We start from the raw sequence: 16,816 nt of genomic DNA on the forward strand, positions 1-16,816 counted from the left end.
CTCTCCAACTACCCAGACCACTCCCCCATTCCTATGTGTTAATAAAAAGGATCTCCCTGTTTTCATTAGGGTAGCTGACCATAATTTGGCAGTCAGTCCGATCCAGTTTGTTAACAGTTATAAGCATCGCTGTTCATAAACGGATTTTGCTTGAAGTATGTATCTCAATTTATCTTTATTGCATTTATTTGTCACAGATTTATATGAAGCAATGCAGAATGAAGTCAGTAGAACCAGAATAACAATTTCTGCAACAACATTGTAAAGACAAACAACTTTGAAAGATTTAAGAACTCTGCTCAACACAACAGCCACCAGCCATTTCAGAACCAGTGACAAGCAGGCTGCCTGCTTTTTGAAACAGTGATGATCGATTTAAGATTCACAATGAGACATTCATTTTTGGAAATTATTTTACTAGACTATGCATATTTGTTACAGGAGCTTGTTTTTTCTCTTACACTGGAGAGGAGAAATACGAGAGGAAGAAAAACTAATTATTAATTGAAAAACAAAATTTTAAAAAGCGAATAAAATGAAGAAACAAAAAGAATCACAGTAGAGAGGTCTGCCCTCTTCCTGGTTTTATCTACTATCCATGTCTTGCTTCAGAGTGGAAGAGAACCCAATATCCTCGGTTAAAGTTATTTGTGGCAGTAGCTGCCTATTGGATCATCCCACAGTTCAAGTGCCTTTTCTCTATGGGTAGAACCTTCCTGAAACATGGGGAACTGCTTTTTAAAATTTTGATTTATAATTAAGTGGATATCAAGGGTAAGATATTTTAGAAAATAACCATGGGGATTTTTTGTGCTTACTCTAAAATAACGGGAGTTTTAGATACATTTCATTAAAATTAATGTCTTAAGATGAATCCAAGATATCAAAGTGACAGGATCCAAAGAAGTCAGACTTCTCATAAAAAAACAAACACAAAGGATCTGTGATTTTGAAAGAGAAGAACTACCAGGGTGGAAATTCCCTCCACCAACACAGATTACAACTTATCTAAGTCATGGACAGATGGGGTGGGGGAGGGAGGTGGAAACTTATTTTACAGAACAAATCCTTTTATTAAGGGGATTTGTTCTGTGAAGTTTGCATTCAAAGAGCCCCTCTTGAGGATCTAGAGGGCCACATGCAGCCTCAAGTCCGATTACCCACCCCTGACTTAGTAGGTAAGATCTAAGGAGTTGCCTAAATTAAGGGAATTGCCCAGAGTCACAAAGCTAGTAAGTGCCAGAGTCTAGAAGAGATAGAAAGGAGAGAGAAATAAAGAGAGGAGAGCGGGGAGAGAGAGAGAGAGAAAACTACTAAATAAAAGAAAAATGGCTAAAAAACCCTGCATACACACACACAAATAAAAGCTTATAAAAATTTTAAATGAGCAAAGCAAAGAATTTAATACAATTTAAAATATTGTTGGGCAACTGAATGAGGTAAGTACCAGAGGCAACACAAAGTGGACAAAGAAAGCTTTCATTATTAATTCACTGTATTTACTTTTTTGCACTTTAAGACCTTCTATTAGATATTGTGATTTTTCCAAGCACTGGCAACTCATGACTAATTTCCCTTAAAATGATATGAACATAATTCAAATAATAAAATAATAATTGAAATTTTCAAAAAAGAAAATGAGAACAGAGAGACTACAACAGAAAACTTCATGTCTAACTTGGCAGTTTCTACAATGAGATCATAAAGTCCTTGAAGGTAGGGACCATGTTTTACATTTGACAACAAATATTCCTGAGTATTTAATTTTTGAGGCAGTTAGGTGGTTAAGTGGATAGAGCGCCAGACCTGGAGTCAGGAAGACCCAAGTTCAAATCTGACCTCAGACTCTAATTAGCTGTGTGACCCTGGGCAAGTCATTTAACTTCTGTTTGCCTTAATCCACTGGAAAAAGAAGGGCAAACCACTGAGGTATCTTTGCCAGGAAAACCCTATAGACAACAGTGGTGTGCTATGATCTATAGGGTCATAAAGAGTTAGACATGTACTATGTACAGGCACAGCTCTAGGAGAGGGAAATAAAAATGATAATAAGGCAGTTTCCCAAAAACTAGTTGGAGATACAATATACATGTGTGTGTCAGTGTTCCACAACCTCATACTACAAAGGTTCTGTGACCTCTGGCGTAGGCATGCCTGAGAGAACAGGGCAAGGTTTGAAGATCTTAAGACATAAAGCCATTGTAGGGCCATTGGTCTAGAGCTACAAGGGCTTTGAATCCAGACCCTATGATTCCCAAGACCCAGTCCTCTTTCCACTGCCCTTCTTCCTACTCCTTTATACTATGCCTTTATTTTATTATTTTATATTATTTTATGCCTTAAGACCTCCAGTATGCTGCAGTATCCTCCGTAGAACAAGATTTGTCCCAGAGACATCACAGATGACCAGAGACATACAAAGACGCCCAGGGAACCAGATTTCTCAGTGCTATACTGCTACCAGTTAACATGCATTTATTAAGTATTTACTATATATTCCACATTGCACCACATGAATATCAGGCCACTGGACCCAGATGGCTCAGGAGAAGAAAGTGAGGTTGGTGACCTTGCATAGCTCTCCCTCACTCAAATCAAAGTCAAGTACAAGTTATGTCATTACCTTGATGTCATGGTTCTCTTCGAGAACGAAGGACAAACACAACAACAACCTGTAACCATATACCTAACATAGCACACAATCTTAATAAGTGCTTGGTAAATGGACCTACCTTTTTTTTTCTCCATTTCATGAAATATTTATTTATTTATTTTTGTTTTTACATCACCTTCATTTCCAAGTATATTTTCTCTCTCTGCTTCTTATAACCCTTAAAATGACAATTTTTTTAAAAGGAGAAAAACAAAACCATAGTATAGTGTCCTGCCTGTGTAAAGAAGTGAGAATTTTTTTATCTCTTATTTACATTTTTCATCTATTTTTAATTATTAATTTATTTGTTCTGATCTACTTTTTAAAAAATATGGTAGAAGTTTTTTTAGATAGAAATATATTTTAAATAGAAAATAACACAAGAAATAACACAATAGGAAATAATTCCTTTCTGGGAAATCTTGGGTCAAGGCAGTCAAAACTTTCACTTATGCGATAGTTCTCCTGTGGCATACAAGAAATTCACAGGTACTCACAAGGCATTATTTGTTCCTTTCTAATCAATCATCCAACAAATACTCCGTCAAGCCTCTGGTTCTTACCATCCAGCCAAAGTTGATACCTAGGAACGGTGATCACAAAGGGCAGCCCACCCTATGTAGTCGACAGTCACATGTGGGACATCTAATAGGGTTCTTTTGGGGCAACATGTTTAATTTTAACTATGAATTGAACTAGTAACTTTGGGTTAAATCTTCCTAAAATATAGTTTTGATCAGGTTACTATTGCCTTGCTCAACATTCAATAGTCTACAAGGATAAAGCTCAAACTCCTTAGTTACCCTTTATAATCAGACCTTTCCAACCTTTTCTCATAACTTTTCCCTTCTTTTTTTCTTTCTTTCTTTCTTTTTTTTTTTTTTGGAGAAGGCAAGGCAACTCTGGTCAAGTAACTTGCCCAAGGTCACACAGCTAATAAGTATCAAACATCTGAGGCCGGATTTGAACTCAGGTCTTCCTGACTCCAAGGCCAGGGCTCTGTTCACTGCACCACCTACCTACCCCTCTCATAACCTTTTTATGTGAACTCTCTAATTGATCTATCTGGTCTCCAGATATTAGTGGTATTTTCCCATCTCTATACCCATGTTTAAATTGTTCCCCCTGCCTTTCCCTGCATCTCTACTCACCAAATATCAAGCAAATATTCAAGGCTTTGTTCAAACCCTACCTCCTCCAGAAGGGCCTTATTTGATTGTCTCTCCTACCCCTAAATTCCCACTACCTATACAAATACACATACGACAAACATTTATTAAGCTCTTGCAGTATGCAGAGCATAATTGTACTAGTTGCTGAGAAAGACATAAAGTTTGCTTAAGATAAGGCTCTCACTCTCTAGGAGTTTATAGCTTAGTCAAAGGTGAGATAGCGTTGTGGAGAACATAACGCAGATTATGAAATGTACTGCTTTATAGAAGCTATTTACATACATGGCTGACCCCTTTAACTAGACTAAGTTCCATGAATGTCTATGGTTCAGTTTCTTTGTATCTCTAGCAGCAAAGAGCCATAATAGACAGTGGATGCTCAAAAATCAGATTTAAAACTGGAAGAGACTTTAAAGATCACACAGTTCAACTTCATCATTTTAAAGAGAAGAAAACTGAGACCCAGAGAAGTTAAAAGTAGAAAGTAAACAGCAGGGCCAAGACTTCAGTTCCAGATCTCAGAGCCAGTACTTTCCCCACTATATTCTATTATCACTTCTCATGTGTTCCTATTCTCTCCTATAAAACACCCCGAGCTACGTGGTAGGCAGGTACCTCCTCCATTCTTCTTCTTTTATGAACAGAAAAAGGAGACAACGAGCCAATTTGACACCAAAGCAGGGTTCGTTCTGTACTCAGGTTTCTCATCTGTAAGGAGAGCCCTACATAGAAATAAAGGGAAGCCAAGAGGCCACACCAAACATAGTCTCCTCTTTGCCCCATATCCACTTTTTCAGGCTGCTCACAGAAAGCAATATACAAATGCATGAATATTTTAGTGAACTCTTACCTATAAGCACTGACCACACAAGCACACACCTGTACCAATTCTTCCTTCCCCCCCTCCCCACACAGAGAAATGGGACCTGTAATGGCTTTAACTTTGTTGTATTATTTGGATTATGTCCTTTATGACCAGATATTCAAATTATATACCGTTCATTATGTAATAAGAGCAAATGGTTTCATTGTGCTCCAATGTTACCTAAGAAAACTTTGTCACTAATGGTAGCCACAAGGATGGTATGTGCCATCATGCAACATAATTTGTGATGCATTCATTTACAGTGGCTTTTTTGTGAGCACTGAGCCTGTCCTCTACGGATGACTAATGGAGCTTTTCTGACTTTTGTGTAGTTGTGAATGGAAATCACATGCCACCCCAATCATGGTATGATTTTTTTTTAAAAGATATGCTCCCAAGGTAGATATTTTATTAGTGAAATATTAGCTTGACTTGGGCCCTTCTAGTGATGAGACTTTCAACAAATTGTTTCACAGACTCTTGCTATTTATTAAATATGTTTATGGAAGTACTCTATGGAACACTAAAACAAAAGCTTTATTCTGAAGACTAAATCAGACTATATATCAGCTTCTAAGCTTAATAAGACTATTAACCCATTATTCACGATTGATGCTCTACAATGGATGGAATGGGTCTGCAGAAGAGTAACAAGATGGCACACGTGGCAGCAGCCCAGTAGAACTCTGGGTATAGATCTACATAAAAATAAGAGATAATTGTAGTGGTGAGAGTCAAGTGACAGATAATCCAAGACAGGAAACTCCTAACAATGTAGGGTAGACACCTTCTGTGAAATTTATAGTTTTTAAGACTTGCCTGGGACAGTGAGTGATAGGTGTCTAAGGCAGGACTTGAACCCAGATTTTCCTGACTCAAGGCCAGCTCTCTATTCACAAGTCATGCTGCCTATTCAGGACACATAGTCTGAAAATATTTGTTTTTGAAAATCAGAATTCATGACAACTTCTCTTTATGGAAAATAAACTTCAAGAAAATCTGTTAATAAGATCTTGTATCAGTCCTAAATTCTCAATCCCAGAAAACACTCAGCAATTTCCGGGTCTGCATTCATAGCATAAAAAATAAAGGGTCCTACAATTTAGGAACAAGATTGATAAGCTAAAGAGCATGTGGAGAAGCACAACCTGGATTATGAAGGAGGTTGAATTCATTTCACATGAAGATGGGTGAGAAGGAACTGGGGACATTAGTTGGAAGGAAAGAAGATTATGGGTAGAGGGCATGATAGCCTTTTTTAAGTATCTGAAGGGCTGTTCTGTGGAAAAGGGATTTAGATTTGTTCTGTTTGGTCACTAGGGCAGAACCAGGAGTAAGAGATAAAAGCTGTGAAGGGGAAAAATTTAGAGATGATGTATGGAAACAACTTTCCTAATAGTTAAGTTTTGTCCAAAAGTGGAATGGGAATGTAGAGGGTTCCATTTCATTAGAAGTCTCCAAGAAGAGCCTACATGACCACTTACCAGGTATGTTGTAGAGGGGATTCTCTTTTATGATTGCAATAGATGGCCACCAAAGTGACTTCCAACTTTAAAATCCTGTGATTTGCTGAAAGTAGTATGTGTTCATCCTTCATTGACAAAGAAGACCATGCCATCAAAGAAATAATGACATGACTTGTACTTGACTTTGTTTTGAGTGAGGGAGGGCTGTGCAGGTCACCAGCCTCACTTCTCCTCCAGAGCCACCTGAATCTAGTGACCAGATATTCATCAGGATGACTGGAGATGACCCAGGATGAGGGCAGTTGAGGTTATGTGACTTGCCCAACGTCACACAGCTAGTGAGTGTCAAGTGTCTGAGGTGAGATTTGAACTCAGATTCTCCTGACTCCTGCACTGGTGCTCTATCCATTGCACCACTTCGCTGCCCCTCTGAAAGTAGTAATGTGGGAATGAAATATGAAGACTTGGTTGCTGTCAAATCAACTGTGAAAGTAGAACATTTCTAGTACCACAACATTGTCTGGGTAACCTAGAAAGAATGTTGGCGGATAGCTTGAATTACCTGAATTAATCAAATGGTTAGTCCTGATTTATTAAATAATTGCTTCCCTTGATTTCAAACAATAAGATAATTTTTTAAAATTCTTAAATATTCAATTAGAATAATTTAGGTTAGACACATATCTAGAGATGGACAATGATCTAGGCCAGAATAGGATAGTAGAAGAAATGGGGATGGATCACATCTGGGAAACTGCATAATGCTTTTTAACAATCCCAAACCACTCTCTGTGATAAAACCCATTTCTTTACTGCCAATATTTTCCAAGGAATAAATTCACAAAATAAATAGATAAGTGCTTTAGCATCTCATCTAGTAATTTGAAAAAAATAATTTCTCCCTAGGAGCTGATTCACTGTTATTTGCTGATGATAAAAAAAAAAAAAAGGCTGAGAAAAGAGGTTTCAATTTCTAGGAAATTAAATTTGCCCAAATTTCATCAACAATCCTTACTGCACTGGGAATATCAAATCAGGATTAAAAGTCCAAGTGCAGCTTACTGGAAGGAAACTTGATAAATAAACTAGGATTTACAAGACAGGTTAATTAAAGGGATTTACCATAGTACTTCTTTAAGTGCAAAGTCCCTTCATGTGCCTGAATAACTAAATTCATAAAAATTCAGTTTCCACAAAATACTTTCAGAAACATTTCTGTGGTGTTATGGTGAATGCATAGAACTAAAGATTTCTGAAGGGCCAACATGTAACTTGGGACAAATATCCTTTCTGCACTATCCAATTCCATCTTGGGTGTACTCATGTCAGAAGGTAGAGGTTTGAATACTAGCATGTCCACAGAAGGGCTATCAGGGTGCTCAGGAGACTGGAAATCAATAGAATCCATAGAAGGACTGATTGAAGAAGATGTGGAATTTTAACCTGGAGAAGACTTATTGGCAGTGGTGGAACGAGGGAAAGGCATGGTGAATTCTGCCTCACTGGATGTCTTCCAGTAGAAGATTCCTTGTCATCATTGTGGTAGAATTCAGTCACACATTTTGCTGGATTCCTAGTTGGATGAGCTGGCCTTTGAGGTCCCTTACAATGGCAAGATGCTACAAAGTAGGCTGCTGCATATTACTTGCCATGACTTCAATGCAAGCAACAGCGTAAAAGATATTGAGGACCTATATAATGGGGAAAGACCATTCATGTACTGAGTGATAACAGATTAATGGCTTCAGTAGGGACTGCATGGGTGACTAAAAAAATTAAAGAGACAAGAGGAAGACCTTCAGCATATTGGAAAGATCTTTTTGGAGAAGATTAATAGAAAAGCATGAACAGGAATCATACTGAATGAGAAGACATAGATAGGGTGGTCCTGAATTGGTGAAGGGAATAATTCCAGTGATGAGATTTTAGATTCATGAAAGTATCTCAGCTGGGTTCAAGAAGGTAATCCAGGGATAGAAGGAGGGTTTTCTAGACTTTGGGCCCATATGGAATTATTCTTAGTCCTTCTAAAAATCAATCGACATGCATTTATTAAGAGTCTGGCCCTAAGGACACAAAAGCAAAAGTGAAATAGCCCTTGCCCTCAAGGAGCTTAAAATTCTAACAGGGAAATGACATATACATATACAAATATGTCGCAAATCCATACAAGATACATTCAAAGTGGTTTGTTGGGCAGAGATACTAGCTTCTTCAAGGAGCAGAAAAGACTTCATAACTAAGGTGGGGCTTGAGTAGGATCTTAAAGGAAATGAGAAGTTTTAAGAGATAAAGATGAAAAAATACAGACATGAGGATAGGCAATGAAAGCCACAGAGACTGGAGATGGAATAGTATGAGTGAAGAAGTGAAAGAAGGCCAGTGTGTCTGGCCCATAAAGCTCAAAACTCAAAGGTAAGATCTTGACTTCGTGGTCAGGAGACATGTCCTCACTCCCACAGATAAGTTCCCCTGCTCTTATGGTTACCTTCATTCATCCAGACTCAGAAACTAGGCATCATCCTCCATTTCTCACTCTCTCACTCCCCATTATCCAGTCAGTTGTCAATTCCTACTGATTTTGCCTTTGTATCTCTCATATATGGCCCTTTCCTTCCCCTGACATGAAGACCACTATAGTGCCAGCCCTCATCACCTCAAGCCTGGATTATTTCAATAGCCTTCCAGTTGGCTTCCCTGCCTCAAATCTCTCCCGACTTCAGTTCATCCTTCACTCAGCTACCAAAGTGATTTTCCTGTAGAGTATGTCTGACTGGGTCACTCCCCAATAAATTCTAATGGCTCCCTATTCTCTCTGGAATAAAACATAAAACTTCTCTGTTTGACTTTTGAAGCTTTTCATAATCCAAACCCTTCCTACCTTTCTAGCCTTCTTACATTTTATTCCCCATCCACATACTTTACAATCCGATAGCACTAGGCTCCTTGCTATCCCTTACACACAAAACTCTGTCTCCCATCTCTCTGACTTTTCACACAGGAAAATGGCTATTCCCCATTCTGAGGATGCTCTTTCTTCTTATTTCTGCCTCTTCCTTCAAGTTCCTTCAAGTCTCAGCTAAAATCTCACCTTTTCAAAGAAGACATCCCTGATTCCCCTCAATACTAGTGCCTTTCCTCTGAGATTACCTCCAATTTACCCTGTATTTTGTAAGTATATAGTTGCTTACATGTTGTCTCACCCCTTAGAATATGAGCTCCTTGAGGGCGGTAACTGTTTTTTCCCTTCCCTTTACATTCTTGGCACATACTGCAGTACCTGGCACATAGTAGGTACTTAATTAATGGTTATTAACTTGACTCAATTCAATCACTTTTGAGTTCCCGTAACTGAAATATCTTTGAGCCTACATCTCTCCTCATTCCCAATAATAGTATACAAGTCTCTCTTGTATTTTTTTTTGAATTTTAGATAAATTATGCCTAGAGCATTCCTCAACTCTGCCGGTTTAGTAATGAAGTCAGCCCATCACAACTTGTTATTGGTGCTGACATGCTGGATCTCTTTTTCTTAGTTGATTCACTAGCTATGCCTTCTCTCTGTGCCTTTGTGCCTTCCTGAACACTGAGCTTTCTAGAACTTTGCCAGAACAGAAGTCAAGCTCACAGGGTCCTAGCTTACAAACTCCACCTTCTCCCTTCTTGTGAAAATCAAGCAATGTCTGCCCTACCTTCTTTTCCTCTTCTCTGCACTTTCCCAAAGATCTACCCTTCCCCATGAAGCCATCTCTCATCAATGCACACGTGGACTTTGTCTGAAGCAGCTTTGTAAGTTCTTAATGGAATTTCTCTACCTCTTCTTTATCTTTAACAGATGTTGAACTTAAATTGCAATACTCTTCTTGTTAGTTTTTTTAAACAAGTGCTGGCGATGAACACCTCAAGGGCAGATAATCAAGCATCCCATGAGATAGTTCTTGTTGCCCTCAAGTGCAGATAAGATAAAATCAGCCAACTCCTTCACTTTCCCCAGTCAGGAGAAACCCTGAGTCATCCTTGCATTGAGCTGAAACTTCCTTCATTCCATGGTTTCATTTATAGTGAAAATATTAATGCGAATGTGAGCTGTACAAAACACTCCAGAGTGCTTTTTTCCCCAATGACAGAAAAAAATACCATTTAAAAATACTTACATTCTCAACAGTGTTGTTTGATGTGGTTCTGCTGATTTCTATTTGGAAAATCATTGCTAAATTCCATGTATAAGCATGTGGGGGAACAGCCCATTCTATATCCAAGCACTGTTCATCAGAACGGATGGAAACATTAATAGATTCAACAGGATATATTAAATTTTCAAATGACCCTGAAAGACAAAAGTGAATTATGGAAAAATCAGTCAAGCATGTATAAATAATTGCACAAATTAAATTGACCATTTTTTGCACTGGCAAGATTAAACCATTCATCTCAGTTATTCTTTCTTCTAAGAAATAACTGCTCAATTCTTAAAACTGAAAAACAGTGAAACTGCACAGGGTGGGGGTAGGGGTGCAAATTGCAGTAGATTTGGAAATCTGTAGCTGGGAAAGTGCAATTGCTAATACTATTTCATGTTTCTGGGGGGGAAAATTGGAAATTCTTATTTTTTTGTCAGAAGTTAGCACTTTACAGGCTTTAAGGAGATATGAAAGGAGGACACATCTCAAGGTAGTGTAGTTTGTTAGAAAGAGCATGGGATTTGCAGACAAAGGGCCTGGATTGGAATTCCAGTTCTGCTACTTACTAACTTCTTTAGACACTTCTCCTTCCACTTCTCTGAGCCTCAGCTTCCTTATCTACAAGCTGAAGGATTTGGACGAGATGATGCATAAGTGTCCTTTCAGTTATAATAGTCCAAGCAGTTTCTAAGTATCAGCACACGGATCACTGCACCAGAATTAACACCTCTATCAATCAAAAAGTTACTAATCATCTCCTAAGTATTCATCACTAACCTAGGCATTATGTGAAATATAAAATGAGGACAAGAAAAAGTGCTCTACCTAGGGAAATGAAACTAATGCACATAAAATCACTAGAGAATCATAAGACTGGAAGATCAAATGGAATGGTACAAACAATAAAGGACCTAGTTGAAATGAATCTTAAAGATCATCTAATTCAGTTTTCTTATTTTATGGTTGAGGAAACTGAGGCCCAGCAAGCTATGAAACGTATTTAAGGTCATGTAAGGAGTAAATGTTTAAAATGGGATTGAAGTTTTTTCTTCTCATCATCTAGTGGGACAGAGGAGTGGGAGTCAGACACTGGAAAACAGCCTAGAGTCTTTTCCATGATGACTCCTGATCCAGCACTCCCTCCACTGTGCCATATTCTAGAGATATAACTGATAGGAATAGGAAAGGTGAGGGAGAGAGAAGAGGTAAGAGTGATTCTGAACTAGGAAAATAGTGTTGTCTTCAACATGAGGAAATTTGGGAGGTGGGCCAGGTTTAGGGGGAAAGAGTATTTCATAAATGTTGAATTTCAAATGCTGATGGGACACCTAGGTTAAAAAAAATCCAGCAGGCATTTGGTGCTATGAGATTGGGATTCTGGCAAGAAACCAGGGACTGATAAATAGATTTGTTTCATATACATAGAAATGATACAGGAGTTGATGAGATCATGAGAGAAGAATGCAAGCAAAAACTGTAAGGAGATAGAAGGTGATCCAGCAAAGGAGACTGAGAAGCAGTGGTCAGACAAGTAAGAAAAGAATCAGGAGAGAACAGTGTCAAGCCAAGAGAAGAAGATTCAACAGTAAGGACTAATCAACAATGAAGGTACTACACAGTCACCCATTTTCATAACTTTGCAAAGGAGATTCCTAGACTGCTCCCTCACTCCCAGGCCAATATCCAAGCAGTTCGCACATTCTCCATGCTCCACAATATTCCTCACACTTTCCATCCTGGACTGTCTCTTGTGTGTTGGATTTTCAAAAGGCCAACGTGGAGGATTTCCATCCATCCACTCATGGCAGTTTTATCGAGCAGCCATAGGATCACAAATTTTTAGATCTAGAAGAGACCTCAGTGGCCATATAATCCAACTGTACCTATATGGGAATCTCTTCTACAACGATAACAACAAGTAGGTATCTCTAGCTCTAGCCTGAAGATATAGAGTGAGGGAGAGCTCACGATCTCTCAAGGCAGACTGCTTTTGGATGACCTGTCCATTTGTTTTCCTTATAGCAAACACCAAGTTGCTTCATTGCAATGCTCATTTATTGTTCCTAACTCCTTGCTCTGCAGCCAAGCAGATCGAGCTTAGCTCCTCTTTCCCTAAGACAAATATTCAAATACTTGAAGTCCTTGGATTCCAAACCTAGTGGCCCTTCCATTATACCTTCATTGGTATCCTTTATCAGACCCTATATCCCAATTTTTAGCTTAGAAGTAGAGTCACGAAATTTATATTGGATCATGTGAGCAACAGAGTAGGGACTCATTCAATAGTTTGGCAATGGAGAAGTCAATCAGTCAGTCAGTAAATATTTTTAAGCATCTGCTATGTGCTACACACAGCGCTGAGTGCTGAAATACAAAGAAAGAAAGACAGTCCCTGCCCTTGTCTAATCTAATGGAAGAAGACAACGCATGAAAGGAAAATGAAAAGGAGAAGAGAACAGTGAATGACAGTATGGTAAACTGCTGAGTCTAGCCTGCTTAGAGTATGCTGTGTCAAACCTCATTCATAAAAGTTGTTTAAAATATTTGAACTCACTGGTTTTCTTTTTTTAGGAATTTAGTGGACTATGCTTGCAGCATAAAGCGACCAAGGAAAGGATGCACCAAAGCTCTCAAAAAAGGAACAAAGCAATCAGATTTAATTCAAGGCATGTGTCCAACACCATGGCATGCAAAAATAAAACCCTGAGCAGCAGCTTTTCCTTATAAAATAACATGATCAAGAATATTCCATTAAGACCTCACAGCTCCATTGGTCAAGAAGCCCTATTGTAGCTATGTATCACTCTAAAAGAAAGGTTTTCTCTTCCTTAAGAAAATCAGCAACTGGGTGGGTTAAGGGTTTGAATAAACGCAAACTGGCCAAACTTCAATGATCCAAACATCAATACCAACCTTTTTTTTCAGCCAAGTGTTTTTATCCTATAACACACTCCCTCAGACAACTAGCTGTAAATCCTCAGACTTGTGACTGGTGCTGAAGAAAGAGGCTGGTTAGTACAAAGGAGGGCTCTCACTGGGAAGGAAGTCTTCCTAATTTTTGGCTAAGCCCAAACTCATCCTCTCACAAAACCCAGGCATCATGCCAAATAAACTTGTCTATCAAAACTGCAATTAAAATTCAACCAGTGGTGTCTCTAGGAGACAAAGAAACTCTTTCCTTGTGCAGTTTTGGAGGGCAACATTTTTTCCCCCACAGCATCATGGTCAGCATGACCAGTGAAAACAGGGGCCAAAATACTGTTACGTTTCTCCTAATGCACTTCAGAGCCTAGTGGACAAGTACCTTACAAGCCTACAGAACAGACTCTAACTTCCTGGCAAGAAGCGGGCTGAACCCTGCAGCGTCTCAGAAACTACTGGAAGTGAGGATTCAGCCGCATACTTGTTTTTCATTCTCCATAGTATCTTTCATTCATTAAGCACTAATTGAGGAGGATATGTTAAGCAAGAAGGTATTCTTATATAAGCACATTTCATCATTTGGTCCCGAGAAAATATCAGTTTTAGGTCCTAGTGGGAGAAAGATATAATGAAGACAAGAGGACAATAAAAGTAGGTGGAGCCTCTAGCAAGAGTATCTGATTGGTTTCCCTCCTCAGATTCCACAGACTAAAAGGTGTTGACTATTACTGACGCAGAAAGTTTCCATTAGGGGGAAGGGGTATTATTTCTAGAAAACAGACAAGTGGGAGGAAGGGTATGTCTAGAGCAAAAAGCCTGTCTAAAGATAGACTAGATTTTTTTTTGTATTTTTTGTATTATCATAGTTTCGTGATTGGTTTGCACCAGTCAATCAAAAGTAAATGATAAAAAGCTAAGTATTACTTACTAAGAAAGAAATGTGAGGTAGTCAGTGAGAGTTTGAGAAAGAGAATATTCTTCTCATCAACTCCACGTCTCCCACAAGGAGTATTCATTTTCTCTACCAGTAATGACATTATTATACAGATATCCAGGTTGGACTCTGGATTGGATTCCTGTGCTCATAGCTGGTTATGACACAAGACAGTGCTGTATGTGGATGTTAACTGCTTATAATTAGCATTTATCATTTGTCTATTTTGGGATCCTCTCAAAAGTTCCAAGTTTCAGAAACCTGACAAGAAATTTCTTACGCAGACTTCTCTGCTACATTTGGGAATTGGGAACTGAATAGCAGTATCTTTAATAAAGCTACAGATGATCACAATTATGGTTTGGGTGCTGTCATAGTCCAAAAAAGCATGGTTTCCTGAACCCAACCTTTCTTTTGACAAGCTTTCTTTGTTTTGTTCACACACCACCCCCATACCTTTCACCTGTCTGCCCTTTCTCTGGACCCTTTCTTTCCTCCCTTCTCCAACTTCCTTTTCTTTTGTTCAGAATCTTCTATATTGTAGACCTCTAGACTTGATGATAATTGGCCCTTCCAAGCCTGTGTGATTAGAGGCAGGAAACCAATTCAATGATCTTGCTAGAGATCCCATCTATTTCTAGACTCTCTCCCCAAATGTCTCTTTTTCATATCGTAGCACAATTCTGTTGTGTGGACCAATTCATGTGCATCTTCACAAATTCAGGAGGTGGGACAAGAGCCTGGCACGATATATCAGGGGAGTTGTCAGACTTTAAATCATTCATCCTGTTCTGCCTTCTGGGGCCTGAGGAATAGCTTACTTGAGGTCCAGACCTCTCTTCCTCACCCTACTTGTTACTCAGCCACAACTTCTGCTGGCTGAGTTACAAGTGTCTTGCCCTTCTAGAGAACTGGCTGTATCTTTGTCTCTCTTGGGGATATGATTCAGATGTGGCGTTGGCTCCCAGTCCTCCCTTATCTCACAGATCTCCCCTCGTGTGTTAAAAAACACCAAGCTAAGGCATATGCTTTTAGCATCACTGGCCAGTTTTCTCTTTCTGTAGAAATCTTAGTCCTCAAAAAAAAAAAGTAGCTGCAACAGGTAAGGAGAGATATATTTTAGGTGTGAGAATATGGGATATTTGTAATACAAGTTAGAAATTCCATCTCCTGTTCTCAGCCACAAACTGCCCCAAAAGCTTCTAGTGGTATTGCTAGCACCAAGAAGCCATGAAAAGTAATATTTTCATGTACCAGGGTATATGAGAAATCTCTCCAGGAGGGATATTTAAATGGTATTTTAAACAAATTTGTGTCTTTCAATGGCTTTTACATAGACTTTTGGAAGGACATCCTGTGTCCTCTTACCCTCCAAAACACTTATTTTTGTTTCCTTTGTCTAATCATATGAGAAACAATAGACTAAACACAGAAAGAAGGAGACCTGGAACCAGCAAGCCTGAGAACAAGGCAAACTTGATGAGTTCATATAAATTACTAAGTCCAAAAAAAAATCTGTACAAGACTAATTAAAGTGCTATCCACACTTTATATAACCTCTGGGTGCAGTTCATTTTTGTATCCATTTGTAAAGTTTTTCCAAGAAAGTCATTGCTTGAGAAAGACAGGGGGAGAGGCAAATACTTTCATCCATGATCATTTTCAGTAGTTTAAAGTGAAGCAGTACAAAGCTGAAAGTGGAAAATAGTCTTGTGACTACTCAGAGACATAGCCTCTCTTTACCCAGAAAAACAGATAATGATAATTGATGTTATCTGACATGCAATAAGGCTTAGTAGAATGAGTTCCGCATTTTGGAATCCAAAGACTTGAACTGGAGTCATGTTTCTATGTCATATAAGCTTTACGGGCAAGTAATTTTATTTTCTTAATTCTTAGCTTCCTCATCTGTAAAGTGAGTATGAGAATTGGCACAGTGGAAAGAATATAACCTTGGACAAGTTACTACACGCCTCACTGGACCTAGGTTTGTTCTCTGTGAAATTATGTTGTAAGAAATGAGGGAAAAGATTCCAAAAGGATGTGGAAAGACCTGTATGAATGGAGGCAAAGTGAAGAAGGTAGAACCGGAAGAATGATTTATAGTGTCTATATCATGCAAATGAGCAATTCTGAGGTTTTAAAATATACCAATGAAGAATGAAATGAAAGAATTAGATCAATATGATGACAACAACACTGCAAAAATACAGCTTTGAAAGCTATAAGACTCTGGTTCAACACAATATCCATTCATGATTTCAGAGGACCAATAATGAAACATACTACTCATTATATAAAGGTGTTAGATTTAGGGTGCAGAATGAGACACACATCTGTGTGTATGTACATGTGTAGTCACTAAGAGAATTTGTTTTGTTTGATTATACATATTTGTTGCATGTTTTTTTCTTCTTTAGTGGGGCAGGGAATGGGAGGTGGAAAACAGATTTCAGTTAATCTTTTTTAATGGAGAAATGGGGGGAGTGCTACAGATTTGAAATGTATTCGTATTACTTATCAATTTTACTTTATTTCAAGAGAGCTCTCACAAAGTGTGAGTAATCTGTAAATGTCATGTAAAAACAAAACACATCAGTAAAACTGAAAGTGCATCAATGAA

At 38.5% G+C, this 16,816-nt stretch overlaps 1 protein-coding gene across 3 annotated transcripts in view; it reads right to left on the minus strand.

Annotated features, from left to right (window-relative positions):
• The window catches only part of OSMR (oncostatin M receptor), an 83,312-nt gene that overhangs the window by 44,085 nt on the left and 22,411 nt on the right, over nt 1–16,816 (minus strand). For all 3 annotated transcript variants that reach the window (XM_072605771.1, XM_072605769.1, XM_072605770.1), the window contains one exon: nt 10,311–10,483. In XM_072605771.1, the coding sequence (XP_072461872.1) occupies nt 10,311–10,483 (173 nt within the window). The remainder of the gene's footprint in view (nt 1–10,310; nt 10,484–16,816) is intronic.

Source organism: Notamacropus eugenii, chromosome 4 (genome assembly GCF_028372415.1).
Source record: "Notamacropus eugenii isolate mMacEug1 chromosome 4, mMacEug1.pri_v2, whole genome shotgun sequence".
NCBI lineage: Eukaryota > Metazoa > Chordata > Mammalia > Diprotodontia > Macropodidae > Notamacropus > Notamacropus eugenii.